The sequence below is a fragment of the Malassezia vespertilionis genome, chromosome 6 (genome assembly GCF_029542925.1).
Source record: "Malassezia vespertilionis chromosome 6, complete sequence".
In the NCBI taxonomy this organism is placed as follows: domain Eukaryota; kingdom Fungi; phylum Basidiomycota; class Malasseziomycetes; order Malasseziales; family Malasseziaceae; genus Malassezia; species Malassezia vespertilionis.
This window is the reverse complement of record NC_079252.1, coordinates 326848-354216: the sequence shown is the minus strand read 5'-3', so window position 1 is coordinate 354216 and position 27369 is coordinate 326848. Positions and strand designations below refer to the sequence as shown.

Genomic DNA, 27369 nt, shown 5'->3' with positions numbered 1-27369 from the left:
TGTCACAAGCGAGCTACAAACCAATGAAATACGATGATTACGACAACGACGCCTCTGCGGAAAAGGAGGAGGAGCGCGAGCGCTCGGACTGCACCTCGCTCTGCAGCACTGCTTCGGCATACATGACTTTGTAGCGCACCAGCTCTTCCGCCATATCCTCCTGTGATAGCTTCGACATCACGACGCGCTTGACAAGCGCGACATGCTCGTCGTTTACTTGGTGAAGTTGTTCTTCCAGCGCGTGTACTTTGAGACGCAGATTTCGATTGACCAAGCGCAGCGCCTCCATCTCGACTTTATGTTCGTTGAGCGCGCGTGACTGTTCGTAAAATTCATTTGCATACGAGTCTAGCGTGTGGGGCACAATCTTTACTTGGAACGCGTCGTGCATCAGTTCGCTGACGCGAACGTGCGGTTTGCTCGCAGCGGGCGTATCCGTGTATTGCTCGATGAGATGCAGCTTCAAAAAGTTGAGGCAGTCCTCAAAGTCCAACTTGATGAGTTCGGCCTCGCTCTTGTGCAGGAGGGCGATCGCAAAGCGGAACACCGCGTCAATGCCCTCGGCAAAGATGGAGTCCAAAATACGGTACACAACCTCGAGGGGGAAGCGATAGGAAAACAGTGTCATAAACCATTGGCTCGCATACATGCTGCTCTTCACTCCCCGACGCACAAAGTGCATGTGCAACAACGGCAGCGTATCTTCGACGAGCCTGTCAAATTGGTATAGGCGCAGTTGGAGCGCAGGCATGTTGGGGATAAAGTGGCCGCGCAGATCATAGTTTTGCATGAGCCGCACCAGCGTGCTGAACGCAGCCTCGTCGGGCATGTTCATCAGGAGCGGGCCTACAATAAATTGCATGCCCTGGCAGTAACCGCACTCGGGGTCGAAAAGGGAATAGGCTTTGACAACATTGAACAAGTGCTCCTGGCCGATCCCATGCGCGTCTTGGAAATACTCTTGGCCGGGAAAGGTGCGATATAGGTCGCGGCGGATTGCACGCTCATGTGCACAGGGAAGCGCTAGGTACTTGGCATACTGTGCCTCAAGCTCCTCATCCTTACTGCTGCTCAGCAGCTGCCACATCATGCCGCGCAGGACCGAAGGAACGCCAGAGTAGATCGCCTTACTCAGCTCGACTGGACTCGTTGTCAAAATCGTATTATAGTCGTTAATGAGTCCGCCCCAAAACTCCCAGTCGACTTCCTCATCATTCTCCGTGTCGCGCACCGCATCTTTGCTCAGCGCGGTCCCTACACCGAACTCCTCGCTGCTAGTGCCAAGTCCTTCCGACTCTTGCCCACTGTACACTTGTTTCCTTTGCTGCTGCTGCAGACGTTCAAAGCTCAAACGGAGCTTGCCGATGCCAAGCGCACTGCGCCGCATCGCGCGTGGGTCTTTGTTCAGCTTGCGATTTTGTGCGACCATGCGCGCAAGTATGGAGTCATACTCGGAGTCGTTAATTCGCTCGGCCTTTTCATTCGCAGCGGCAAACTTGGCGCCCAAATGAGTGAGTCTTGGGGAGGGAGGGCGTTTTGGCAGTACAGGCGGCTTGTCTGGCTCGCCTTCGCCAAATGGATTTTGGATGATGACTTGGGGGTCAATCATGGATTCTGCACCGACCGATGGACTAAGAGGATCGTGTCGATTGGAGGACGCGACAAGGGTTTTGGCAGCCTCCAAATCAGTCGGTGCGTCTTGTTGTACAACATGGTCCCTGCGGCGATTTTCCCGAATGGCAGCGGACGACAGCTCTTTTTCCAGGGTCAGACCCAATTTGTTGGTGCCACGCTCTGTTGTCGTTGTATGTACACTGGAAGCGTCAGATTCTTGATCGTCTTCTTCGTCTTCCTCCTCGTCCTCGTCTTCGTCTGCGTCTGCGTCTGCATCTTCGTCTTCGTCGTCCTCTTCATCATCTTCCGTTGCATCCGTCATGGACGAAGAGGTGACAACGCTCTCGTTTTCCGTCTCCTCATCTTCCTCCTCCTCCTCCTCCTCACCAGAGCTTGTCACTTCACTTGCACTCTTGCTATCAGTCTCCGTCTCGTCCGTATACTCCGTGTAGTCGTCGCCTTCCCCTTCTGTCTCTGCCGTCGTCATTGTCTCAGACTCATCGTCCTCGGCGATGACAAGCTTCGATGCGGTATTTTTTGCAAGCGAGCTCTCCGAAGAAGCATCCCCTTTCGCACCATCCAGTTTCGCATTGCCGCGCGCCATTGGTGCACTGGTGTAGAAGGCACGTCCAAGACTGATGCCCGATGCATGCACAGCGTTTTAGTCACGACAATGTGGGGTTGCTACACGTGGACGCCACGTGAAATGCAATTCTGCCTTCCACGTCACCGATTGCCACTTGGTGAATCCTTGCCTATATATTTCCCGGTTGGGGCCCGCACAGTGGGGTAGGCTTGGCTTTTGTGTTTCTAGAACGCATGGTGTTTACCATGAAACAAACGCAAACTTTGGCTATTGATCCATCGCTGCTGATGCGTGCCACAGCTGAGGCAGAGGGCGACACATCTCCCTCCACGTCTCGAACCTCCTTATCGTCGTCGTCGTCGTCATCATCGCCACCGCCGCAGCCGTCGCTGAAGCGCACGATGCGCGAAGAAGCTATTGCTGCTCCACCGCGCAAGACACATCGAACATCTGATGAGGAGAAAAAATTGCGGCTTCTTGCGCGACAACAGCGTAACCGTCATTCTGCGCAATTATCGCGCGAGAAAAAGAAGGCGCAGATTGAACAAATGGAGGAAGCGTTGTTTGCATGTCAAGCGGAAAATGAGGCCATGCGTACCCGTGAGCAACAGCTCGTGCGCAAAGGCGAGGCGATGCAGTCTCAAATTGGGGAACTCAGCGCAAGAGTGTTGCAGCTTGAGAGTCTACTGATAAACACGGTAAAGGCACAGGGGCATATGCATCAGATCCAGTCAACTGGTTTGAACGGGTTTGTGAATGAAAAGGATACGAGTACAGAGGAGTTTGACGATGTACAGCAGGTTGGGACCTTGTCTGGCGAGGAGCAAGCAAGAGCAGCGCCCGCTGTAGCGCTAAACGTCGGATTGCTGGAATCGCAGCTTGGAGTTCAGTCAATGAAACGCACTTGCCTCCCGGCAGCGGAGGTGACCGGTAACGCGCGAGCGCAGTCTTCTGCTTCGTCGCAATTCCTGGCCCTGCAGCGGGTGCGGACATCATCATTGATCATGAACCGAGCCGCGAGGTCAGCATCATTGGACGTGGAGCAGAAGCAACAGCCAATGGCAGCAGCATTGCAACCATTCCCAGCCTTGACCAAGGTCACCTTGCCAACATCGAACGACCCTCTGTGTCCGCAGCCTTTACACAAGCAGACCCATTCAACGCCTTTGGAGGACTTCATGCAACATTGCAGCAGCCCGTTCCAAGCATCGGATCCACCGGTGCTTCGGTTGCGGCTAAAGATTCCCTCTTCTCGCTTGCACAAAGTCTTTCGGAGACACATGCTGCGACAGCAGGTTGTGGCAGCGCAATAGTGACCTGCGACGCACCGGAGCAGGACTTGGATCTTCTCATTTCCTCTTTTGCGCCCTCGACGGACACGGACTCTTTTTCGTGGCAGTCTGACAATGCCTCCATTACGACACCTTTCTCTCACATTGATACTGACGAGCCTAGTGTGCCGTCAGACTATGTTAAGGACGAGACACTATTTTCCCCTCACGACTATGTGGACATGGACGTCTATCTCCACGCTTCCCTGGACAAGGAAGAAGGCATGGATTTGCCGCTGTTTTCTAGTATTGCGTGTATGTAGCTACCAAGCCGTGCACCTATGCTACATCGCCACGTGGATATTGATTTGACACGTGTATTTTCTTAGTTTATCACGTGAACACACGTGAGCAGACTGCGCAGTGAAGGAAGCCGTCTTCGGCAAGCCCTCTCTGTCCTACCCACGAACACCGGCTCACAATGGGTATTACTCGTGACTCTCGTCACAAGAGATCGGCCACCGGTGCGCGCCACGCTTACTACCGCAAGAAGAGAAAGTTTGAGCTTGGTCGCCAGCCGGCCAACACGCGTATCGGCGCGAAGCGTATTCACGATGTGCGTGTGCGCGGCGGTAACATCAAGCCGCGTGCGCTCCGTCTCGAGAGCGGCAACTTTGCGTGGGGCTCTGAGAACCTGACGGCTAAGACCCGTATTCTCGGTGTCGTTTACAATGCGTCTAACAACGAGCTTGTCCGTACCAACACCTTGGTAAAGGGCGCCGTGATCCAGATTGACGCTACGCCTTTCCGTCTTGCGTATGAGAAGCACTACGGCACCCCTGTCACTCGCCGCCGTGTCCCTGGTGCCACGCAGACGACTGAGGAGGAGAAGAAGAGCAACCACGTCGAGCGCAAACTTACTGAGCGCCGCAAGGATTCCAAGATCGACCCTGTCGTCGAGCAGCAGTTTGGTGCTGGTCGTCTCTACGCTGTCATCTCTAGCCGTCCAGGCCAGTCTGGCCGCGCTGATGGGTACATTCTTGAGGGTTCGGAGCTGGAATTTTACAGCCGTCGTCTCCGTAACGCCAAGTCTAAGCACGCATAAGTGCTTGGGCTATTCACAAAAGTGGTCTTTGCATGTGTGGGATGTTGGCCATGGAGGTGCTTGTAGCAGGATTCTTCTGCTCGATTGCAATTTGTGAATGGATTGCATACCCTCTGTACCCATAGTACCGCCTGGTCGTTTTATCATCCGTACTCTAAAATGTGACCAAGTTCCTGAATGATCCTGCTCCTGTGTACTACGTAGCACTTCCACAGTAGCCCATTGCTGCGCCTACCTCGTATGCTGCAACGCCTTGATTGTCATCCGTTCCCGCCAACCACGTGGCATACGCGGCTTGTGCGTGTTCATGACACAAGGTAAATAGTGTCTCTCCAGCATGGCCCGGCCAGAAGTGCTACTGACAAACGATGATGGCCCGCCGTCTTCTGTATGTACTCGGAAAAACACTAATGCAAAGACATCCCCCTACATCCTGGAGTTGTACCAGATGCTTATAGAGCAAGGCTGGTCGGTCCGTGCAGTGTTGCCCTGCACTCGTACGTATCACTCGATGGATATGCTAACGCGCAGAAAAGTCTTGGTACGATGGCAAGATACGAACTGACAGATAGGTGCGGCACAAGTTACTCGGTAGCTAGTCCCCATGTGCGCTACTGGTAGTATGTAATCGAGACTGCTAACCCTGAGCTACTACCCCATCAAGGACAATTTCAGAGGCACGCATCCAGACACGGATAAGTGCTGGAGCGATACTCGTCGCCCCATTCACAAGGAGCGCGGTGAGATTGGCGAGTGGATTTTGGTAGACGGGGTACGTGTGCTGTCCACGCTTATTGCAGACTCCGTCGACGTGCACAAATATCGGCCTTTTTACGAGCGCGGAAATACTGGACATGCCCAATGCCGCGCCCATCTCGCTTGTCCTCTCCGGCCCGAACTATGGGCGAAACACTGGCAATGCGTTTTCTCTCTCTTCAGGCACGCTCGGCGCGGCGCTTGCGGGCGCCACCAGCGGCGTTCGTGGCATCGCCATGAGCTACGGCCACTTTCAAAAAGATCCACCGACGCCAGCACATTCGGCGTCGGGAGCGCCGCTCTCTGCGTCAAGGTCGGCAGAAATAGCGAGGATTGCGACCTTTTACTGCACTCAAATCATCAAGCAGCTGTGGGATGCATGGTCCAAGGACGTTTGCGTCTCGGCCTACTCGATCAATGTACCCCTCGCAGAGACACTTTTGGATCCCACCGTCGTCTGGACTCGCGTATGGCCGAGTCAGTTGAACAAGGTGCGTATGCAGCACGACTCATGACTAGATATACAAGCTGCCCTTTAAGAAGGAAGAGGAGCAGGACGTCGTTGTGCCGCTTGGCGTTGCGAGCCAAGGCGACGCAATAGCGACGGGCCAGGGCTCGTACCTAGATTTTCGACCGAATCTCTCCGCGGCCATGCGTCCTCCTCCGGACGAGCCGCTTCCTCAAGGCACCGACGTTTGGGCTATTTGCAATGGATACATTGGCATTGCGCGCTTCTCCGCAAGCTATACACAGCCAGACGAGCCAACATCAGAAGCACCTACATGTGCCTTGTAAGTTTTATAGCCTACTATGCTACCGGACCTGTAACTTGCGCTTGCGCTGCGCCTTGCTCTCGATCTGCGCACGGATCGTCTGCTCGTCTATGTCTTCCAGGTTGGTATCGGGCCGCTCCAGCAGCTCGGTCGTGCGTCGCTCGAGTTGCTGCTGCTTGAGGTATCGCATCGCTGCAAGATTGAATCCCAGCATGGTTTTTTGTTTTGCAAGCACATCACGCAAATGTGTGCGCAAGCGCATCAATGTTGTGCGCATCACACGGTGCGACACAATTTGTGTGTGGTGCGTGCGCAGCAGAAAGAAGAGGATGCGCGCGGCAAGCGACACATTCCATTCCTTGGTAACCCACACGTCAAGGAACGTGAGCAGAGTGATGACGCGGTCGAATGGAAGTACGAGGAGTGCATCTTCCACGTGTGTCGCGGGAATCCTTTCGACAACCTTGAGCACGTACTTGTACGCATCGACCTCTTCCATACTGTTCTCACCAAACACGGCTTGAATGACGGGGTTGATAGACACGACACTCTCGGCTTGTCCCGCGCGTGTTGCCGCGGCTCGCTTTTGCACGTCCTCGTCGGCGATGGCGAGCGCCTCGAGCAAACGCTCGCCGGCCATGAGCGATTCGGTGGATGCCTTGGACACGGCGGTTGCTTCTGCACCCTTGGGCTGCTCGTCTTCTGCGCCTTCCGCGAGTGCTCCAATGGCAAGCTCGTCGGACTGCGGCGCGGCGCTTTCGTACAACTTCTCCAGCTCTTTTTCGCGCTCTTCCTCCAAAAACAATGGCTCGTCCGTCTTTTCCCACACGCGGATACTGCGATCGGAGCCCGCTGTGGCGAGAAATCGGCCATTGTGACTGGTCGCCAGCGCCCAAATCTCGCCGTGGTGGCCCTCGAGCGTCTGGATGCCGACAAAGCGATCCGCATCCCAATACTTTACAAGGCCGTCTTTGGCCACTGTCCAAAATCGATGACTCGCGCCTTCGCGCCCGCCCATCAAGCCACCGCCTTGCTCGCCATGCTCGAATGCAACGCCCATAATACTCTCGTCGTGCGCGAAAATACTGCGGTGGCAGTCGCCAAAATCGAGCCCCCAAATTTTCACATTCTTGTCCGCAGAGCAAGTCACACAGAGTTTTCCATCGCCCGAAATGTCCAGCGAGAGGACAGGGAGTTTGTGTCCGTAGAGGCTCAAGAAGAATTTGAGCGTGTCTGCATAAAATACCTTGACTGTATTGTCCAGGAGTGAAATGGCTAGCAAGCGTCCATCCGGAGAAAAACGCGCGCAAAGCACGTCGTCGGCGACTTTGAGCGTGCGCACATGCACAAGGGATAGCTGTGGCGCACTCGCCTCCTCTGGCTGTGCCATTTCAAACTCCCAGAACTTGACGTCTTTGTCTGCGCTGCATGTCACTGCACTTTGGCCGTTGGGGTGTACAATGCAGCTCCAAATCGGCCCTTGGTGCGCTTCGATCGTCTCGACCGGCATGCCGGCAGGTATGTCAAAGCTGTGCAAAGAGCCGTCTTTGCACCCCACCAGCACGTAGCGGTCGCCTGGCAGCCACGCCACACTCAATGCGTAGGCAGAGACAGGAAGGGTGCGAATACAGCGCCCCGTACGTGCGTTCCAGATCTTGAGCTGGCCGCTCCCACACACGGATGCCAAGAGACTATCGTCGTAGGAAAGCGCGACCGCACGGACATCGGCACGGTGTCCTGGAAGTTCTAGTGCATTCGCAATCTGCGACTCGAGCTGTTTCTTCTCTTGCTTGGTCCGTGGGATGGCCGGTACGGTGTGAATTTCAGCGCTGTTGGTGGTGAGTGCACACAGAAGCGGCATCGGCCCGAATGCATCGCCAGACCCTGGCGCGGCGCCCGTAGGGAAGGAAAAGCTTCGCACGCGCCCGATCGAAGGCCGAATTAGTACGTAGGGCTCGAACCGAAGCGACCATGTCAAGGCGACTTCAACAGGCGCTCCGCCGGTGCGCTCTGCCTTTTCCATGGCGCGCCTTGTCCTGCGCTGCTGTTTCTTGCGTGCCTCGTCCAGAGTACGTACACGAAATACTTGCACGCTCCTATCGCCGCTCGACGCGGCGAGGAATGTGTCGTTTGTCGAGGCGCTAAAGGCCAGCTGCTGGACTCGGTGGGCCCCAGGCATTTCAAGCGTGCCATGCGGCGTGATAAACTGCGGCATGTGCGCATCTACAGCATCCTTGACACGAAGCCCTTCGCGCAGTGCAGCACCCGACGCTTCCCACACGCGCAGCGCTCCGTTTGTGCCGCCTGTGACGACCAGTGCGCCGCCTTCGACGCCGTCCATGGGCTCGTGCGCCTGCGATACAGCAACGCTGAAAAGCTGCTCTTCTCCAGACACCACAGTCTGGATGTTGTGCTGAAGGCGCAGATCCCAGAGCTTCATGAGCCCGTCTTTTGCAGTCGAAACAAGGTACGTGGCGGGCGCGACGTGCTCGGTGTCGTTCAAGAATGCGAGCGCGGTGATTGCGCCATGATGGCTCTTTAAGCGAAACAGGCCCGTTTCTGCAACCGTATCCCAGACAATCACCGACGTATCCAAGCTTCCACTCGCCAATTGCAGGCCCGCTCGGTCGAATGCGAGCGCTGTGACGGCGCGTTGGTGCCCGTTAAACGTGAGCAGCGCCGCACCCGTCTCTGCATCCCAAAGACGAATCGATCCATCCGCGTACCCCACCGCAAAGCGCGACGCATTGGGGTGCGGCGCACGAGCAATGGCCGTTACTGCAACGCGAGAGCCAATTTCGTGCCACGCGCCGCGCTGCTGGCCCAGCTTCATATCCCACACAAGCACGTCCTCAAGCGCCGGAACATACGCAGACCTTCCATCCTCACCCAACACACAGTTAGCAGCATTGGAGCTGACTAGGCCAAACGCCAGCGTCGGCTCGTGCCGCTCGTACGAACGCACCATGCTGAGCAGCAAACGCGGCGCACCGAAAAAAAGGTATTCTTACAAATAGTTAGTCAGCATAGGGTTCCGTGCTTGCGGGGCGAGCGTCTACTCGCTACCGACATGACGGACAAAATGGAGGCCGTCCCGAGCGAGCAGCGTGGAGGATGGATGACTGTATGTGGTGGCCAGACTAACGCCAGTTCCTCAAATCGATTGCGAGTTTTTCTGGCGACCTGAGCAAGATGACTGCGCCGTCCTTTATCCTGTCGCCCGTCTCGCTGACCGAGTATCCCTCGTACTGGGGCGAGAATCCCGAGCTCTGGAAGGAGATCCAGCAGGGTGGTTCTCCCGAGCAGCGTATGATTGCCGTTGTGCGCTGGTTCATCGCGACGCTAAAAGGGCAATACACAGCGCGCAACACGAGCATGGGTTCCGAGAAAAAACCATTGAACCCGATTCTTGGCGAAGTGTTCCTTGGCGCGTGGCCGGACAAGTCTGGCCGCGGGGAGACCACGTTGGTGTCCGAGCAAGTGTCGCACCATCCGCCCATCACTGCGTACTGCCTGAACAATGATGCGGCCGGCGTCACGGTCGAAGGGCACAGCGGCCAAAAGACCTCGTTCAACGGCCGTTCGATCAATGTCGTGCAGGTGGGGCATGCAATGCTTACGTTGCGCCGCCCCGAAGGCGAGGAGCGCTATCTAATCACTCTTCCCACGCTCACGATTGATGGCCTTTGGTACGGCTCGCCCTACATTGAGATTATCGACTCCTCCTACATACAGTCCAGCACGGGCTTCTTGGCCACGATCAACTACAGCGGCAAAGGCTACTTTACCGGCAAGGCACATACCTTCAACGCAGTTGTCAACAACGACAAGACCGGCCAGACGATCCTCGAGGCTGCAGGCGATTGGTCGGACGTGAGTACGGTCAAGAAGAGCGCCGTGCTTCCTCCCGGCAGCATCTTCTGGAACGCCGGCGTGGTGCCGCGCGAGGAAATCGCTGTCAAGCCACTCGAGGAGCAGGATGCATGCGAAAGCCGCAAGGTGTGGCAGCATGTCGCCCACGGGATCCGTACCAAGAACTACGAACTCGCCAGCAAGGACAAGTCCCGCATCGAGAACGAGCAGCGCAACCTGCGCAAGCAGCGCGAGGCGGAAAACAACCCGCACCAGCTCCGATTCTTTGACCGCAATCCCGCGGACCCCTTGTATGCGCAGCTCATCAGGCAGTGCAAGGGCCACGCACCCACCCAGGAAAGTTTTCGCCGCAAGCGCGCGTAGCCCATAGGCTTACATAACCATCCGTCGAACCAACGTCGTTGCCATGTGCTATGCGCGAGGTGAATGAGCAGGACGTGCCTGCGTGGTTGCGCGAGTCTGGGATCCTTGGGGACCAGCTTGCGGGCGAGGCGCGTGAGTATGCGACGCAGTGTGCGGCGCGCCGACTTGTACGCGCGTACATTGCGCCGCTTGCGCACATCGCCGATGCCAAGGCGCTCAAAGCGCACTTGAGCCCAGCAAACACGTTCTCGTACCTCGATGTGGTACATATCCTGTGCACTGCGCTTGTAGCGGCACCGCGCGCACTTGATACCCTGCCGGCGCCTGTGCCGCACGGGCGTGCGGGCGTTTGCTACACCACCCTGGACCTGTACTTGATCCCCCGCGTGATCGCCGCACTTGCCGTGCTGCAGGCGCACGTCAGCACAGCCAACTCGCTTGTGCCGGATGCACAGCGCTATTCCGAGTCGCTCACCCACACTGCTGCCGACGCAGTCGGCGCGACAATGCAATTGCTCGGCACCGCACTGCACCTTTTGCTCGAGTCGCCGCACCAATCGCGCCACGCGAGGTTTTTGCTCTACGATGCACTGCGCTCCGCGTCGCGGGTGCTCGCAGGCGCGCATGCCCTGCCGCTGTCGTCAATAGCCGTTCCCCACGAGCTCCTTGAGCCAGAGCACGGCGCTTTGGTGCTGTGCGGCACAGCAGGGACGCCCGAAGCGTACGCTGTGGGCGCGTCGAATGCGCCGTGCGTGCATGCATCTACGTATGTATGGTCGGAGCACGACACAGCTACACTGCGCATTTCATGGAGCCCGATCGTGCGTGCAGCGGCGCAGTGCATGCTTTTTCTCCACGTCCGTGTCGCTGCGGAGCTTGCGGTTGTCTTTCCGTCTGCACTCCAGGACCTTGTCGAGCTTGGCGCGCGAGTTTTGATCGCACACTGGGAGCGTGGCCTGATGCCGGGCGTCGCTGTGTTTAGCATGTCACACGTCGCGACGCCGTACCTCGCACTGCTGCGCTACGATGCGTGCGTCGCCGCACTGCCTATTCTGCAATCTGTCGCATTCTTTCATATTCTGCGCCTTTGCATCACTAGCTTTGCTCTCCTTTTCCACCCCGTCGACGATGCGTTCTTGGATGCGGAGCTCGGCGCGGGTCCGTATGCAGCGGCATATACGCTGGCATGCGAGCGCCTCGGCGATACCTTGCGCCTGCTCTGCTTGCATGGCACCGAGGATATGTATGCGGAGATGACGAGCATTGTCGCTGATGTGGGCATGCTGCGCCCGTGCCTCATTGCAAATGTGCTGCGCGAAGACAGGGATGTAGCGCGGCTGGGGCACATATTCCAGCGCTGCTGTCTTGCCCTGCTCTGCCTTGTCCTTTGCACGGGCGATGGGCTGCGCGAAGAAGAGGCTGTGCGGCTCGCTGCATTCCACGCGCCATGGGCCTCCGCTGAAGACTGCGGTGCACTGCAGCATGCACTGAACGGAAAAGGTCGTGCGCCGAAACGGCGGCGGATTGAGGCGCCGCTCGAACAGGACGCCGTGCAGCACCACACCACGATCCACTCGCCGCAGCGCGATGACGCACTTGTACACGCGCTCGAAGCGTGCATAAGCGATCCACCCAGCCCTGCCGCAAGCCAAATCCTGGCGCGCATCGCGGTGCTCACCGACGAAGCGGCCCACGCGTCGGCCCACGCGTATGCCCACGGCGATATACCCCTTTTCCTTTCTATTCTCGCCCCCTGGATTGTGCACAAAACACGCGCGGTGCGTCTTGCTGCCGGGCGCGCGCTGCACATGCTGCTTTCTCGCTACGCCGCGCTCCCGCGCACGATGCGCACGCTTGACTGGGCCGCGCAGCTGCACGCCATTGTGGCTGTAGCTACACCGAGCGCACACAGTGACGTGCGTATCCAAGAGACGTGCATTCTTACCGTGGCGCGCCTCGGCCGCGTCCAGTGCGATGAGGCGTTTGCGCCTGTGGCCGCTGCCCTCGTTCATGCACTGTACCTCGCCCACATCTACCTGCGCTCGCTCGCGTACACCGAGACGATCCAGCTTGCGGCGCGGCGGCGATGCACCACCTTTCAGCTTCTAAATCAGCACCTCGGCCCCGTCAGCCGCATTGCCGTGGACGCAATGCACGCTGCGCCGCACGGAATCGCCGAAGTAGCGCGCCTGCTCAACATGAGCCAGCAGACATTCCTGCAAACCACACTGAAGCACACACTTCCGCACCTTGTCCAGCGCATCGTCGCGGGCCAAGAAGCGATGCAGCCGCTGCGTGCGATTGCAAACGCCGTCGGCCAATCGATCCCTGCCCTCTGCCTGAACCAAACCTCGGACATTTTCAAGCACTTTTTCATGCAGCCCGAGGCGGTGCGCGACGCAGCGCTGGAGACGCTGCTCAGCCTGCTTGGCTCGCGCAGCGTCACGATCGCAAACTTGCTGCGGAGCCGCCTGCACGAGGTGCTTGGGTACCTTGTTGCACGACTCGGCGACGCAGCGTGCAAAGCGCAGGCACGCGCGGGTCTTGAGTACGCGCGCAGCGTCGTCACCGCGCCGCCCAGTCGCTGGAAAGACGCAGACCTCGCCGAGTTTCTGCGCGATGAAGTGCTTGCGATCCTCACGTGGATCAACGAGGAGCTTGGTTCGGTGCACGGCAAGATTTCCATGGCGCAGCGCGTCGTGACTGCGCGCAGTGTTGGCGAGCTGGTAAAGCTGATTGGTGCTGTTGCCGCGCGTGTCGCACCGCAGGTCATGGCGTGCCTGCACAGCACGCTGACCGAGCCGGAGCTTGCGCTGCCGACGCTCGAGAGCTGGCTGGATTTCTTCGAGGCACTGCGCTACCAAGACGTGGGGCCGTTTGTTGGCCAGACCGCCGCTGCTTTCCTCGCCATCTGGCCGCGCCTCGCGGCAGACGAAAAAGAAAAGGCACAAGCGATTTTGCGCTACACGATTGTGGACAATGGCGAAGCGCTGCACGCTTTTATCGACGACGTGCCCAGCCTCGACGCCATCGAGCACGACATTCCCGATATTGCGCGCCATTTGCGCTCCGCACGCCGCGTATGGGTAGACGACGATCATTTGCGCCACATTTTGGAACGCGTCGCGCACGACAACGCCGCGGTGTGCGTGCAGAGCTTGCGCGAGCTCTCCGTCTTTTTGCGCGAGCGCCGCGCGTGCATCGAGACGTGGACCTCGGGCAACGTGTTTCATCCCCTGATTGGGCAATGCGTGCATGTATTGCTTGCCGTAGCAGGCCGTACCGAGTCGCCCGCGCCGGACGTGCAAGCGCTGTGCCTCGAGTGTCTCGGCATTCTTGGCGCCGTCGACCCCGACCGCTTTGAGCTGTCGACCGACGAGCCCTTTTTTGTGCTCCTCAGCAACTTTGAGGACGCGCACGAAACGGTGAGTTTTGCGACGCGCTTGCTCGTGGATCTCGTTGTGCCGGCGTTCCGTGCGACGAGCGATACAAAGCACCAAGCCGCGCTTGCGTACACAATCCAAGAGCTGCTCAAGATTTGTGGCTTCACGCCCGCCCTCCTCGACACCTCCGCCAAAGGCGTGCCTGAGCGTGTGATGCAGCGCTGGGAAGCGCTTCCAGAAGCCATGCTTCCCACACTCATGCCGCTTCTCAACAGCAAGTATGTCGTGCAGTGCACCGACCAGCGCCGCAGGCCCTCGCCCATATACCGCCACTCGAACAGCTTCCGCGACTGGATCCAAGCGTGGGTCTTGCAGCTGATTCTCGGCTTGCACGACCAGGGCGCCATGGCTGTTTTTTCCATCTTTCGCTCGGTCGTGCGCGACAATGACGTAACCATTGCGCACGATCTGCTTCCACACCTCGTCCTGCACACGCTTATTTCCGGCACGCTCGAGCAGCGGCGCGCGGTGCTCGACGAGATCAACTGTGTCTTGACCGACCAAGTGCACCCATCGGTGGGCTATGCGCCCGAACGGCGCCGGCTCACCACACAGACCATGTTTCATGTGATGGACCACGTCGGGCATTGGATGCGTCGTGTGCGGCTCATGCATTCGCGCAGCAGTCGGCGTGGCCACTGGAAAGAGGCGCTTGCCGACGTGCAGTCCGTCATGGACAACATCTCGCAGGAGCGCATGGCCCAAGCGTCGCTGCAATGCCACGCCTACACACGCAGTCTTTTGAATTTTGAATACAGGATCCGCGATCTTCGGCAGCTTCCGGATACGACGCCGCAGCAGCAGCGCTACTTGGAGACTGTGCACGAGATCTACGCCAACTTGGACGACCCCGATGGCATGGAAGGTATCTCTACGTGCGTCTTTGCCCCATCGCTGGAGCACCAAATCCGCGAGCACGAAAGCACGGGGCGCTGGACCGATGCGCAGAGCTGTTGGGAAGTCGAGCTGCAGCAGCGCCCCGACGACGCGCATTTGCACTTGGGCCTTTTGCGCTGCCTCCGCAGTCTCGGCCACTACGATACGCTCCGCACGCATATTCGCGGCCTCCTCAGTGTCCATCCCGACTGGCAGCCGCAGTTTGCTTCTTTCCAAATCGAAGGCGCATGCATTCTTGCCGATTGGGAGGCGGTTCGCTCGCTTGTGCACCAGTCGCACCAGGTGCCAGAGCTCGCCATGGCGCGCGCACTGCTCGCCATGCGCGAAAACAGCCCTGCTGCTTTCTCGCTCGCAGTGCACGATGCGCGGATGCAGCTTGGGCAGCCACTGCTTGGCCCCGGCAGTGTTTCCTATACGCACGGATACGACGCCATGACGCAGCTGCAAATGCTGCACGAGCTCGAGATGGTATTCCATGCATCCCAGCACGATGCCTCGCGCATCGCGCTGGAAAAATCCCTCGAAGCGCGCTTCTCTGCGACCCTCCCTTCCTTCCGCACGCGCGAACCTGTGCTAAGCCTACGGCGCTCTGCGCTGCAAGCCTGTGCGGCGAGCCGTGCACAGATTGGCCAGGCGTGGGTACTCACCGCCAAGACGGCAAGGCGCGCAAAGCATGCACAGACTGCGTACAGTGCCGTGCTGCAAGCTCTGCAATGCGGCGCGCCGTACGCATTTGTACAAAAAGCCAAGCTGCTCGCACAGAGCGACCAAGTGCAGGCCGCGCTGCAGGAACTTGGGCACTCGCTTGCTGCGCGCGACAAGCTCGTTGGCGAGGGCGGCACCGATGCGAGCGCCGCAGACCGGCGCACGCTTGCCAAAGCGCACCTGCTCCGCGCACGGCTTGTGGAAGACACGGCGCGCTTCCAGCAAAACGACATTATCCAGCAGTACAAGACGTGCACCAGCTTGGACCCCGACTCGGAAAAAATCTGGTACAACCTCGGCCACTTTTACGACTCGCCGAGCGGCGGCCCTGTGGGCAACCAGATGCTCCTCCAGCTCAGCGTGTGCCGATTTTACATGAAATCCGCACAGAACGGGACCAAATACCTGTACCGCACGCTCCCACGCATGCTCACCATTTGGCTCGACGCGGGCAACGAGCTCGTGGAGCAGAGCGCGGAGCCTGCGCCGCGCACGGAAGAAGACGCGCGCCAGACGCAGCTGCAGTTCGACAAGATCAACGACATGATGCGCAAATCCGTGCGCCACTTGGCGCGCTACCAGTGGTTTGCCGTATTTCCCCAGCTCGTCGCGCGCATTGTGCACAAGAACGAGGCGGTTTGGCAGGTATTGCTCGAGATTATTGTGGCCGTGCTCGTGTCCTATCCCCAGCAGAGTATGTGGGCGCTGATTGCGGGCTCGCATGCCAAGGACAAGCAACGGAAGCAGCGCTACGAGCGGATTGTCGAGCGCGTTTCGGGCGTGCCCGAGCGTGCGTACAGGGACGTGCTTGGGATTATTCGCGCGTTTGAGCAGCTTTCCACGGAGCTGCTCAATCTGTGTGAGTACCATGTGGGAAAAGAGACGACGCTGAGCATGCAGCGCCAATTTGGCGCACTGTTGCCCACCGTGCAAAACACGCCGCTGATTTTGCCGCTGCAGTCGTCGGTGAATGTGACGCTGCCGCCGACCAATACCGTGGATCAGCACCACCATCCTTTTCCCGCCGATCCGCCCACCATAGAAGGATTCGACGATACCATCGAGATCATGCACTCGCTCCAAAAGCCACGTAAGATTGTGGTGCATGCGAGCAATGGAATGCGCTACCCTTTTCTGTGCAAGCCGCGCGACGATCTGCGCAAAGATGCACGGCTCATTGAGTTTGACTCGATGATCAACAAGCTCTTGCAGAGCTCGTCGGAATCGCGTAGGCGCCGGCTTTACATCCGCACTTACGCTGTGCTCATCCTCAACGAGGAGTGCGGCTTGATCGAGTGGGTGCCGAATACAGTGGCCTACCGCACCATTCTTGCGAAGCACTATGCAGTGCTGGATACGCCGCTGTACACGGCGGATCTAAAGGGCATTATGGACGAGGCGCGCATGAACCCAAAGCACACGGCAAGCATCTTTGAGGAGCGCATCTTGACGCGCTATCCGCCCGTGTTTCACGCTTGGTTCCTCGAAACGTTCCCCGAGCCAGGCGCATGGTTCCGTGCGCGCTCCGCGTATGCCCGCACCGCAGCGGTCATGTCCATCGTTGGATTCGTCCTGGGCCTCGGCGACCGGCACGGGGACAATATTCTTTTTGACGCAGGCTCTGGCGACACCGTCCATGTGGACCTAAACTGCCTGTTTGACAAAGGCTCCACGTTTGAGATTCCCGAACGCGTGCCGTTTCGCCTCACGCAAAACATGGTCGACGCACTCGGCGTCACGGGCGTCGAAGGCGCATTTCGGCGCACGGCAGAAGTCACCATGCACATTCTGCGCGCAAATAAAGAGTCGCTTATGAGTGTGTTGCAGGCCATGGTCCACGATCCGCTTGGCGAATGGCTCGTCACGGAGCGGCGCGCGCGGCACAAGCTCGGCGAGAAGCACAGTGCATCGCTGGGCGCGCGCAAAGCACTTGCGTCCGTCTCGGACAAGCTCGACGGCAAGCTCCGGCGCCCAGGCATTTCCGACGAAGTGCGGCACACAACCAAGAATTTGGTGCACATGCTGATTTGCGACGCAACGAGCAACCAAAACCTGGGCCAAATGTACATTGGATGGGCGCCGTACTTGTAGGTAGCATTGTATATGTGATTATCATTATACTTCCCACGCTTTGGCCTCGCCGTCATCGCGCGGGACAAAGCGGCGGTCTATCTCGGGGGGCATTGCGCCGTTGCACGCTTGCTTGCGCGCCGCCTTGTCGGCGGCACGGCGCTTTTCATCGGCAACTTGGGCAAGTTGGCGGTGCTTTTCTACTTCGTCGAGAATGAGGCGCGCGCCTTGGCGCTGCTCGAGGTCGTCTGCAACTTGTATCCCAAGCTGCTCGGCGTCATGGACGCTGTGGCATCGTTTCGTGTCCACATACTCGCAGCTCCGCTTTCCATCGAGCGATACAATCACAGCGCGCAGCGTGAGCTCGCATCCCGTTTCGGGCGGGCAGCGAGCGAGGGCGGCGGACGGTGCACTGGCAGGGTCTTGCAATGGCAGCGCACAAGACGTTGCCGCCGGCTCCTTGCACAAGCCTTCCACCTCGCGATGGTCCGCAAACGTGGTCGTGACACCGAGGGGAACGGAGCAGCCGCCTTCGATGCGGTGCAGCAACGCACGCTCAGCAGCGCATCTCCACGTTGTGCGCCAGTCGCCGACACTCGCAATAAGCGCTTTGATATGTGCGTCTCTGGTCCCCGTCCCGGTCGGCGTACGCACTTCGACGCCAAGCGCACCTTGGCCCACGGCGTGGAGCATTACCGGCGCGGTCAGGTACGCAGTAATGCGACTGGAGAGGTCCATGCGCTTCAGGCCTGCAGCGGCAAGAACCAATGCAGTGTATGGACCGTCTGGCGCGTCGAGTTTCGCTAAGCGTGTGTAAATGTTTCCACGTACGTCGCTAAACAAGAGGTGCGGAAATGCGCGCCGCAAAAGCGCGACGCGGCGCACAGACGACGTCCCAATCACAGAGCCGGACGGCATTTCGTCCAGCGATGTGTACGGCAGGCTAGACTTGACGACCAAGGCGTCGCGCGGATCTTCGCGCTCCAAGATCGCGGCCAATTCCATGCCTTTTGGCAGCGTCGTCGGCACATCTTTAAGACTGTGGATGATCACGTCCACGCCATGGTTCTCCAGCACTACTTCCAGCTCTTTGGTCCATATCGCACACCCTTCGCCGCCGATCACGTACAGCGGCGAGCGAAGGTTCACATCGCCCGTGGTGGCCATCGTGCGCGCTTGAAAGACAAACGGACGCAACTGCTCATCGGGAACGCCCATCACGTTCTGCAGAAACGTGCGGACCGCAGCAATATGAGTTTTCAAGTGCGCAGGCACGTTATCCATAAATGCCGGCGCGTTTTTGCCGTAGTGAGCATCGAGGACTTTGTGCACTTGCTCGGCTTGGCACACTGCAAGCGCACTGGACCGGCTCGACAACACCACCAGATGGTCCACATCCACATCTGAGTCAACAGAATTCGCATCGCCCAGCGCCTGTGCAGGGCCAAGCGTCTGCGACACTGCAGGGCTATCGGCGCCGTCTGTGGGCCCATCGTCTGGCTGCCGGAAGAAGATGCATTGTGGCGCAGGCGGCGGCTGCAACGACGACGGTACAGCATCTGGCACGGAAGGGTGCCCGGGTGGAAGTGGCTGATCGTGGGCATGCGGCACAGGGCAGGGAGCACGCTCCGCCGGTGCAGATTGCTCCATGCTCTGGAAACAAGGCAACGCAGCGTTCTGCACGTGATGTCAAAAAGTACGGCGCACCCGCCGCAATTTCTGCAGCATGACCACCGCTGCTGGTGTGGACACCGCGCAAGATGCGGAAGAACATCAACTCTCGCAGCGGCTCTTCGGGAAATGGTCGCACGATACCGCAAACGTGATGGATGAGGAGGGCGACGAGGACTTGGAGCACGTCGAGGATACCCAGCTTTTTACGCTCGACACCGCAGCGCCTGCACAGGCGCGCAGTGCACAACCCGCGATAAAATCCTTTGTATGGGTCGATGAGGACGACGAGCGGATCTCTGTTCCGCTTGTTGGCCGTGATGCGCGCGCGCCCGACGGCAGTGCGCGCGGCACAAAACGATTGCGCAAACTTCGTGCGGGCCCCGACGAGCGCGTCGTTTCCGGCGCAGAGTACCAAACAAGGCTGCGGAAACAGTTTGAGCGCCTGCATCCCCGCCCAGCATGGGCCATGGTTGGCCGGCAGGATCGCACACAAGACACGGGCGCATGGAACGCGCCGCTCTTGCGCGATTTGCTGAGCAGCAGTACGGGCCTGGTCGGTACGCATTCTTCTCGCGCGCATGTGCACTCCTCGCGCCTCGAAGTAGAGCGTTTGCGCGACGCAAACGAGGCACTGGGGCGCTCAGTCGAGCCAGCAGCTATTGAGCATGTACAATTCCATCCCAGCCCACGCACGCATGTCCTGCTCACTGCTTCCAGAGACCGTCGCACGCGCCTTTTTCAGGTCAATGGCAAAGACAATCCGCTGCTGGAGACGCTGCATGTCCCGGATATGCCGATCAAGACTGCGCTATTTAACCCTGCCGGCACGTCTGTGGTCATTGCCGGGCCGCGTCCCTACTTGTATGCGTACGATATCCGCACCGGCAAAACGACCCGCTCGAGTCCCTGGCGCGGCGCCGGCAAGATTGTATCGAGCGCCGCTGCAACCGAGGCCGATGCCGGCGCGGAGCGTGACCTGAGCTTTATTTGTTTCGCCCCTGGCTCCGCCTCGAAGCTCGTCGCCATCGGCGGGCGCCGCGGCCAGGTCCATTTGCTGGATTGGGGTGCAGGTGCTACGGGCCAAACGGGCGGGCAGCGGATTGGCGAGCTGCGTATGAATGCGCCGCTGGCCGGCATGGCATGGGACCCCAATGCAGAGGAGCGGCTGCTGACGCTGTCGAGTGAAGGACGTGTACATATCTGGGATATCCGCAGTCGAGCGTGCCCCGTCACGGCCTATGACCCGAGCCTTTTTGGCGCAAAAGGACTCGAAATTTCTCCAAGCGCCGCTGTGGGAACGCACTGGGCAATTGGCTCCGCATCGGGCGTCGTCAACGTGTACGGCGGCGATACCGAGAAAGGGACAGGGAGCGCCGCATTGGACACGCTCGCCGCGACGCCAGCGACTGCCTCCGTCACCGAAGATGTGCAGCTCAGTGCGGCACGATCGCTCGGCAATTTGACCACTGCAGTGACCAGCATGTGCTACAGCCACGATGCACAATTGCTGGCTATCGCAAGCAGGAACAAGAAGGATGCGCTGCGCATGGTGCATGTCCCGACGCTGCACACGTATTCCAATTGGCCCACAGCGGGCACACCTTTGGGGCACGTCACGGCATTGAGCTTTGCCGCACAGAGCCAGTACTTGGCGCTTGGCAATAGCCGCGGGCGAGTACTATTGTATGCCATGCGGCCCTATCTATAGGTATGCACAATGTGCCGCCGTAGCCAGTCGACAAGCAATGCAGGGACTTGGAAAGGATCTAGGCGGAGGTAGGCGAACAGGTGTCTGTACATGCGGCGCCAAGTACGCAGCGGCGCTTGGCTCGCAATGCGGACGTAGGACGCAATGCATTCCGCATTGCCCCACGTATCGTACGCACGGACTGCAACGTAGTACATGCCGGGCTCCTCCTGCGTCGTATTCCACACGCCGCCACGCGATGGCTCGCCGAGTCGTGTGCGAGTTACGGCATACAATGCCGACCTGCCCTTTTCGTCGTACTGTGTCGCCATGTGCGAGCGAAAAAGGGGGCTCAGTTTGGTGCGCAGCGCAAGGGCTGGGACGTAGTGCGACAAGAGCGTTTCCGTACCGTTCAGTGCACCGATCGGGTGGCTCCACGCGTTTGGAAGTTTGCTGTGCTCAAACGCCCTGCGCCAGTACGTCGTCTCGGGCGCGTCGCAAGGCGATCCTGCATCAACAGGCACGACGGCCCAATCTAAAGCATACAGCGAGATGGGATCCATCGCATCCGAGGCGTGGCCGGGCGTCTCCTGAAAGCTTTGGAACGCGGCAAAGAGCTCGACGGGGCCGTGCAGTTGGGTGATGTACGATACACTGTGTACTGGCACCGCGACAGGCTCCTCGGTCAGCACCGCGGACACGAAAGGAGAAAAAAGAATGCGCGCGGGCTCCGAGAACGGGGGTATGCTGGAGCGGTACGTGCCGAGCGAGAGGAAGAGCTGGGGATTGTAGTAGATTGCGTGCTGTGCGTCGGGATGGAAGCAAGCGTTGCCAGGCTCCACAGCCTGCACACACGCACTCTCACGCGCTGTGCGGCTCACACGAAGCTGGAGACCGCGGTAGCGGTAGGGGTATGGAAGAAACCCTTCGTGCGCTGCATCTTTGGGCGGATCGGCGGGCGGTTGTGTGTTGGGCGGGGTGTGGGAAAGGGAGCCAGTGGGAGCGGTGCCAAGCACGTCGCCTACGTCAACCATATCCCCTTCCTGGGCATGCGGTGCCTGTACATCAAAACCAAACAAGGTCACCATAAAACCAAGCGCATCGCGAACCACAATGCACCAATCCTGCTCGTCGTTCCATCCTCCGTGAAATGGTAGCCTGCGGCGTGTGTACGCCCGGCTCCATACAATTGTGCCGCGTACAGGAGCTCGGATCTGTACAGGGCTCCCGTCTGTACGTAGACGCATCGTCAACGACGTCGACCACGCACTTTCTTGCGAAAACGCTTCTTTGCGGCTGTGCGGTAAAAAGGGGTCCTGCATGAGTCCACTGATCCGGACCGGCTCCTTGCCATCCCACTCGTTCTGCACCATTCCTAGCACGGCACGATTATCGCGCGTATACGCATCGCTTGGAGCGATAGGCCATCGTGCACGAGCATGTGACGGCACAAAAAGGTGCGCGAGCCACCAGTGGCACTCGTACGGCGCGCCTTTTCTCGTGTGTGTCTTGAGTGTGATGCGCACACTACGCAGCACTGTTTCTTCTGACTCGGCCAACATCCATCCCAGCGGTGCGTTGGCGAGCGGTGCAAATTGTGTGATAGGAATCCCATGCTCGACTAGCCGTGCGGACGACGAGACACGGTACTCGTACATGGGTTCGGCATCGCGCTGTGTATCCACAAACTCGCACGCTTCAATCGCCGTGTACATTGATGTGCTTTCCGCACACGCGCGAATCTCTTGCGCCGTCCGGTTCGCGTAGCCCGCAAAGGAAACGCGCGCGTTGTCAAACGCAAGCTCGGTCGAATTCAGGTACAATACAAGTGTTGATGCCTGCGGAAGATTGACGTACAAGCCTGAATGTGAGAGGCGTGCGTCTGGACAGCACTGTGCACTGGCCGCATGCGCACCAAGCAACGCGGCGAGCACAGCACCCAATCGCTTCATCGCAACGGACAAGGCGCACAGACAACGGCGTGTGGAGGCCCCTTTTTTACGGCACTTTTTTTTCGACAACCATGGCAGCCAAGAAGGATTCGCAAGGCGCTGTGCTGGAGCGTGTGAAAGCACTCCAGGAACGGCTTGCATCTTCGACGAACATGAATCCCATTTCAGAGCTTATTGGAATAGCCAAGCGACTGGGCGAATTGCGCGAGTTGGCCAAGCCCGAGGCGAAAGCCGTGATGCTCGCTGCGCGTATTGTCGGCCAGAGCCTTGCTACGCTGTGCGCAAATGGCGCTGTGGATATTGGGAACGTCGAAGATACAGGATATCTGTCGCTTAGTGCGAGCCGCGCCGATCCACATGCACAAGTAGCGCGATGGCTCAAGGAGCAGTGGAATGCATTTGTCGACCTGACCGTGCACACACTCTTCTCTTCTGGCAATGCATCCGTGCGTCTCTCTGCACTGGAGATTATCATGAAGCTTCAAGTCGCTGCTTCTGAAGCGCTGGGTGCCGACGCGGAAAAGAACGGCACGTCGCGCGGGCGCTGGTCTACTTCGCCGTTCCGCGCGATTGTGCGCACCTTTTTGTTCCGTACTGTACCGCAAGATGTGCTCGATGCGTTTGCAGAAGACTATCTGGAGGTATACGACGATGTGCGGTTTGCATTCGCCAAAGAACTCGGTGCGCTCTTGCACCGCGTTCCGGATGCAACAGGCACAAATGCACACGTCCGCTCCCGCGCGTACGCAATACTGCGTCGCATCACAGCAATCCCTACTAAGGAAGCGCATCTGAACAATTTTTTAACGCCCCACTTGGCCAAAGCGCCGGAGACGAAAAAAAGGAAGAGCAAAAAACGTGTGTTTCAAGAGGACGGAGCGGACAGCGACGAGGAGGCCAATGCGGAGCGCGAGGCCGACCAAGCTGCGAATTGGCTCTCGGACTCGGAGGAAGAGGAGGCGCAGCCGACGGCGACGGCAACTGCAGCGTCGGTCAACGTCGTCCGTCGTGGCCGGCGTGCAGGCAGCTTGCTCGACGCTCTTCATTCGCTTCTCCAACAGCGTCACGCATTTGGGCATGCGTGGCTAAGTCTTTTGCTGCCCACGACACAGGGCACAGCAACCCGTGGCGGAGCACTTTCGCTCGCAGAAACACACGATGTGCTCGTTCGTCTGCACTCGCAGATCCTTCCGCACCTTGCAAAGCCGACCATGCTGCACGATTTCCTTGTCGACTGCCTCGACACGGGCGGCACAACGGCTCTGCTTGCTCTTAATGGATTGTATACCCTGATCGTCGTGCACAACCTCGACTACCCGGCCTTTTATACGAGGCTGTACGCACTTTTGGATGCGTCAGTGATGCATACCAAGTACCGTTCGCGCTTCATGCGCATGCTCGACACCTTCCTCAGCTCCTCGCATCTGCCCGTCACGATCGTCGCGTCTTTTGTGAAGCGGCTCAGCCGCCTCTCTTTACGCGCGACGCCTGCCGCGATCGTGGAAATTGTGCCATTCGTGTGGAACTTGCTCCGTCGCCACCCCGGGTGCATGCCCATGATTCACCGCGAATGGAACGGCGATCATTTGGCACTTGGGCCGAGCGGTGTGCAAGACACCTTTGACGCCCACGAGCCGAATCCGCTGCACACCGGTGCGCTCGAAAGCTCGCTATGGGAAATCGCCGCATTCGGTCCGTACCATCTCAGCGAATCGGGCCAGGAGCAAAGTGTGGGCAAAGGCGGCGACACACACTACCTTGGCTCGGTCACTACGTTTAGCAGCATTCTTGCCGAGCCATTCACCAAGCAACGGTACGATCTGGAAGAGTTCCTCGATACCACCTACGGCACGCTCTTCGAGACAGAAGCAAACAAGACGCTGAAGCGCAAGGAACGGCCGAACAAGGCGCCGCCGCGGCCGGCAGTTGCGCCGCTCGATATCACGCTCAGTGTGCCGCCCATGATGCCTGGCAAATTGGGCACGGTGGAGCAAGCTACACGCAAAGAAACGCGCAAACGTTTGCGGCGCTACGCTTTCCCTGGGGCACACGACACAGACACAGACACAGACTCAACTGCGCTGGTACAAAGCCGCAAGGGGATGGAGCTGGATGCACCTGCGGCGCTGTTCGACTTTGTATAGTACACTATGGGCGTATAACCCGCACAATATGTAGAAATTCGCGCCCTGCGCGCCGTTTCAACACAATCCCCGCATCCAGCCCAAGCGCGGCAAATTGGCCCACCAGCGCGTCTGGCTCGTTGCGCTGAATCGCAACAAAATAAAAGCGGCCACCAGGGCGCAACACGCGCTGCACAAGCCGCGTATGTATGATGCACTGCAACAGTGCCGTGCCGTGCACGCCACCAGCAAGAGCGCCGCCAAGAGACGCATCCTCCTGCTCCGTTTTCGCTTCCAGATCACTCGTGACGACATAGGGAGGATTGAAGAGGAGCAAGTCCACACTGTGGTCGAGCCGCAAGCCGTCCACCAGCGAAGTGCGCACAGGCTCCAGCACCACCGCATTTTTTTCGCCCGTCTCTTTTGTACAGTGCATCGCTGCAGCATTAATATCTGTACATAAAAAGGCCGTATCCGCTCCAACAATATTGCGTACAAACGCGCTCACCGCTCCACTTCCAGCACAAGGGTCAGACACGTCGCTACGTACCCAATTTCTACACACAGGCCACACTGCAATGCGTACAGTGCATCCGCATCCGCCTCTAACGCATCCATCAATGCAAAACTGTCCTCCGCGGGGTCGTACACACTATCCGCATATGGCGCACGGCCCACATGCGCCGTGTCCGGCGTCGGCAGCATAAAAGTCGGCGCCGCACCGCACTAGGGTGACCGTGTATCACGTGATATTTAAGCGACGACAGCGCAGGCTTCATTCTCACGACGATGGGCTCCAACGGCCCGCCGAACAATGCAAACATGCCGCCCAATGCGCAAGGGATGGCCGGCATGCAAAATCGTGCGGCTAATGTGGGACAACGGATCCCTGCAAACACGCTCCAAGGGCTGCAGCCCTTGCTTGCGAACAACCCCGAAGGGCTCGCGGCGATTGTCAATGCAGCGCGCGAAGGCAAAGTCAGCCCCGAGCAGCTGCAGCAGATACGCGCAATCTTGGGACAGCAACAGAGGCAAAGCGGCATGCCGATTGGTGTGACACGCCCCATGCAGTCTAACTATGGTGCAGACGCATCCGGCGCGCCGCAGGCAAACTACATGCAGCAAGCACAACAGGCACAACAGGCACAGCAGGCACAGCAGAAACCTGCGATGCAGGGAATCGGCGGCCAGGGACAGCTACCACGTCACGAGGCACTGCTGATGGAGCAGTTTAACAAAGTCATGTCGCCACTGATGATGAATATTAGCCATTTGGAGGCGTCTTTAAGGAATCCGCAGCTATCCGCACAAGAAAAGCAGCAACAGCGAAACCTGTACAATGAGCTCAAGAATAAACAGATTGGTCTTGCCCGACAAGTGGCGCTTGCCCGTGAACAGGCGCGTGCAAAAGACCAGCAGCAGTTCCAGCTACTCATGCAGCAAGGACAGCCGGCACAACAATCGCCAGTCCAGCCGAGTCAGATACCTACGCAGCAGACGCCTATGGCTACCGCGGAAAGTGTGCCGGAACCGAACCGTTCAGACGCGATGCCTTCCACTCCGCAAAACGGAAAGGCGCCGCAAAACACGGCGCCGCAGGCCAGCTTGACGCCCGTGCAGCAGGGAGAGCATTCGAGCAGCACAGATGCTCAGGGTGCCTCGCCAGACACACCGAGCGCCGCAGCGATGCGCACGAGCGCCGCACAAACTTCAAAAGGCGCGCCGCTTGCTCCCATTGCCCAGACATCTTCCCTGCTCCAGCCAGGCAATACACAGTCCGTGTCCAGCGCTTTGAGCAACTCGATTGCGAGCAGCACCGCGGCGCCACAGCCGTTTCCCAATGCGCAAGGACCGCACCCTACGCTCACGCAAGGCCTTGGCACGGGGCCCGTGACAGGGACGCCGCCCGTGCTGGTGCGGCCAAATCCGCTTGGACGCAGTGGACCCTCGTCTGGGCTGGGCTCCAAAACGCTCGGCGGTATGCGTGGAACACAGCGTTGGGAAGACCTGCTTGGGATTGGTGCCGGAGATGGGGTCGGTGGAACCGACGAAGGAATCAACCTTGGGCTCGAGAGCGATGCGCTTTCCTCGAGCATTGCGGACCTTCTCGGCACCAGCTCGAACCAGTTCGGGCTTGCGTCTGCCGCTGCGAGCAACAACCGCCTGCTGACCAAGCGCAAAGTGCAGGAATTGGTGGGCGAGATTGACCCGAACGAACAGCTGGAGGGCGATGTAGAGGATCTCTTGCTCGAGATTGCAGACGAATTTATCGAAAGCGTTACCTCGTTTGGTTGCCGCCTCGCAAAGCACCGCAAAGGCGACAGACTCGAAGTGCGGGATGTGCAGCTGCACTTGGAGCGCAACTGGAACTTGCGCGTTCCTTTCCCGGGCTCGATGCCGATCCCCCCTACTAGGGTGAAACCGACCAGTACCGGAAAGGGTGCAAATGCGAATACATAATGAAGGAGGCATGTATC

The 27369-nt window shown here is 58.8% G+C and overlaps 13 protein-coding genes across 13 annotated transcripts; 8 read left to right on the top strand and 5 right to left on the bottom strand.

The window, feature by feature from the left end:
* Window positions 1-37: 37 nt before the first annotated feature.
* Window positions 38-2218, bottom strand: GYP5 (GTPase-activating protein; the record flags this gene model as incomplete). Its single annotated transcript, XM_056207883.1, has 1 exon — window positions 38-2218. The coding sequence occupies one exon, from the start codon at window positions 2216-2218 to the stop codon at window positions 38-40; it is 2181 nt and encodes a 726-aa protein (XP_056063858.1).
* Window positions 2219-2445: 227 nt separating this feature from the next.
* MVES1_003065 (uncharacterized protein) lies at window positions 2446-3794 on the top strand (the record flags this gene model as incomplete). Its single annotated transcript, XM_056207882.1, has 2 exons — window positions 2446-3130; window positions 3181-3794. 2 exons carry the CDS (start codon window positions 2446-2448, stop codon window positions 3792-3794), a joined length of 1299 nt encoding a protein of 432 aa, XP_056063857.1.
* A 158-nt stretch (window positions 3795-3952) lies between these two features.
* Window positions 3953-4576, top strand: MVES1_003064 (uncharacterized protein; the record flags this gene model as incomplete). Its single annotated transcript, XM_056207881.1, has 1 exon — window positions 3953-4576. One exon carries the CDS (start codon window positions 3953-3955, stop codon window positions 4574-4576), a length of 624 nt encoding a protein of 207 aa, XP_056063856.1.
* Window positions 4577-4913: 337 nt separating this feature from the next.
* MVES1_003063 (uncharacterized protein) lies at window positions 4914-5847 on the top strand (the record flags this gene model as incomplete). Its single annotated transcript, XM_056207880.1, has 4 exons — window positions 4914-4964; window positions 5025-5048; window positions 5241-5348; window positions 5377-5847. 4 exons carry the CDS (start codon window positions 4914-4916, stop codon window positions 5845-5847), a joined length of 654 nt encoding a protein of 217 aa, XP_056063855.1.
* A 298-nt stretch (window positions 5848-6145) lies between these two features.
* Window positions 6146-9073, bottom strand: DIP2 (beta transducin; the record flags this gene model as incomplete). Its single annotated transcript, XM_056207879.1, has 1 exon — window positions 6146-9073. The coding sequence occupies one exon, from the start codon at window positions 9071-9073 to the stop codon at window positions 6146-6148; it is 2928 nt and encodes a 975-aa protein (XP_056063854.1).
* Window positions 9074-9175: 102 nt separating this feature from the next.
* On the top strand, window positions 9176-10341 carry MVES1_003061 (uncharacterized protein; the record flags this gene model as incomplete). Its single annotated transcript, XM_056207878.1, has 2 exons — window positions 9176-9229; window positions 9256-10341. The coding sequence occupies 2 exons, from the start codon at window positions 9176-9178 to the stop codon at window positions 10339-10341; spliced, it is 1140 nt and encodes a 379-aa protein (XP_056063853.1).
* Window positions 10342-10391: 50 nt separating this feature from the next.
* Window positions 10392-17477, top strand: MVES1_003060 (non-specific serine/threonine protein kinase; the record flags this gene model as incomplete). Its single annotated transcript, XM_056207877.1, has 1 exon — window positions 10392-17477. One exon carries the CDS (start codon window positions 10392-10394, stop codon window positions 17475-17477), a length of 7086 nt encoding a protein of 2361 aa, XP_056063852.1.
* Window positions 17478-17501: 24 nt separating this feature from the next.
* On the bottom strand, window positions 17502-19106 carry HEM3 (hydroxymethylbilane synthase; the record flags this gene model as incomplete). Its single annotated transcript, XM_056207876.1, has 1 exon — window positions 17502-19106. The coding sequence occupies one exon, from the start codon at window positions 19104-19106 to the stop codon at window positions 17502-17504; it is 1605 nt and encodes a 534-aa protein (XP_056063851.1).
* Window positions 19107-19182: 76 nt separating this feature from the next.
* UTP18 (U3 snoRNP protein) lies at window positions 19183-20838 on the top strand (the record flags this gene model as incomplete). Its single annotated transcript, XM_056207875.1, has 1 exon — window positions 19183-20838. One exon carries the CDS (start codon window positions 19183-19185, stop codon window positions 20836-20838), a length of 1656 nt encoding a protein of 551 aa, XP_056063850.1.
* Window positions 20839-20896: 58 nt separating this feature from the next.
* On the bottom strand, window positions 20897-22769 carry MVES1_003057 (uncharacterized protein; the record flags this gene model as incomplete). Its single annotated transcript, XM_056207874.1, has 2 exons — window positions 20897-20922; window positions 20945-22769. 2 exons carry the CDS (start codon window positions 22767-22769, stop codon window positions 20897-20899), a joined length of 1851 nt encoding a protein of 616 aa, XP_056063849.1.
* Window positions 22770-22840: 71 nt separating this feature from the next.
* NOC4 (Maturation and nuclear export of 40S ribosomal subunits interacting protein) lies at window positions 22841-24913 on the top strand (the record flags this gene model as incomplete). The annotated part of the gene is made up of 1 exon (XM_056207873.1): window positions 22841-24913. The coding sequence occupies one exon, from the start codon at window positions 22841-22843 to the stop codon at window positions 24911-24913; it is 2073 nt and encodes a 690-aa protein (XP_056063848.1).
* Window positions 24914-24917: 4 nt separating this feature from the next.
* Window positions 24918-25597, bottom strand: MTQ2 (peptide chain release factor N(5)-glutamine methyltransferase; the record flags this gene model as incomplete). The annotated part of the gene is made up of 2 exons (XM_056207872.1): window positions 24918-25395; window positions 25443-25597. 2 exons carry the CDS (start codon window positions 25595-25597, stop codon window positions 24918-24920), a joined length of 633 nt encoding a protein of 210 aa, XP_056063847.1.
* Window positions 25598-25681: 84 nt separating this feature from the next.
* MVES1_003054 (uncharacterized protein) lies at window positions 25682-27352 on the top strand (the record flags this gene model as incomplete). The annotated part of the gene is made up of 1 exon (XM_056207871.1): window positions 25682-27352. The coding sequence occupies one exon, from the start codon at window positions 25682-25684 to the stop codon at window positions 27350-27352; it is 1671 nt and encodes a 556-aa protein (XP_056063846.1).
* Window positions 27353-27369: the final 17 nt, after the last annotated feature.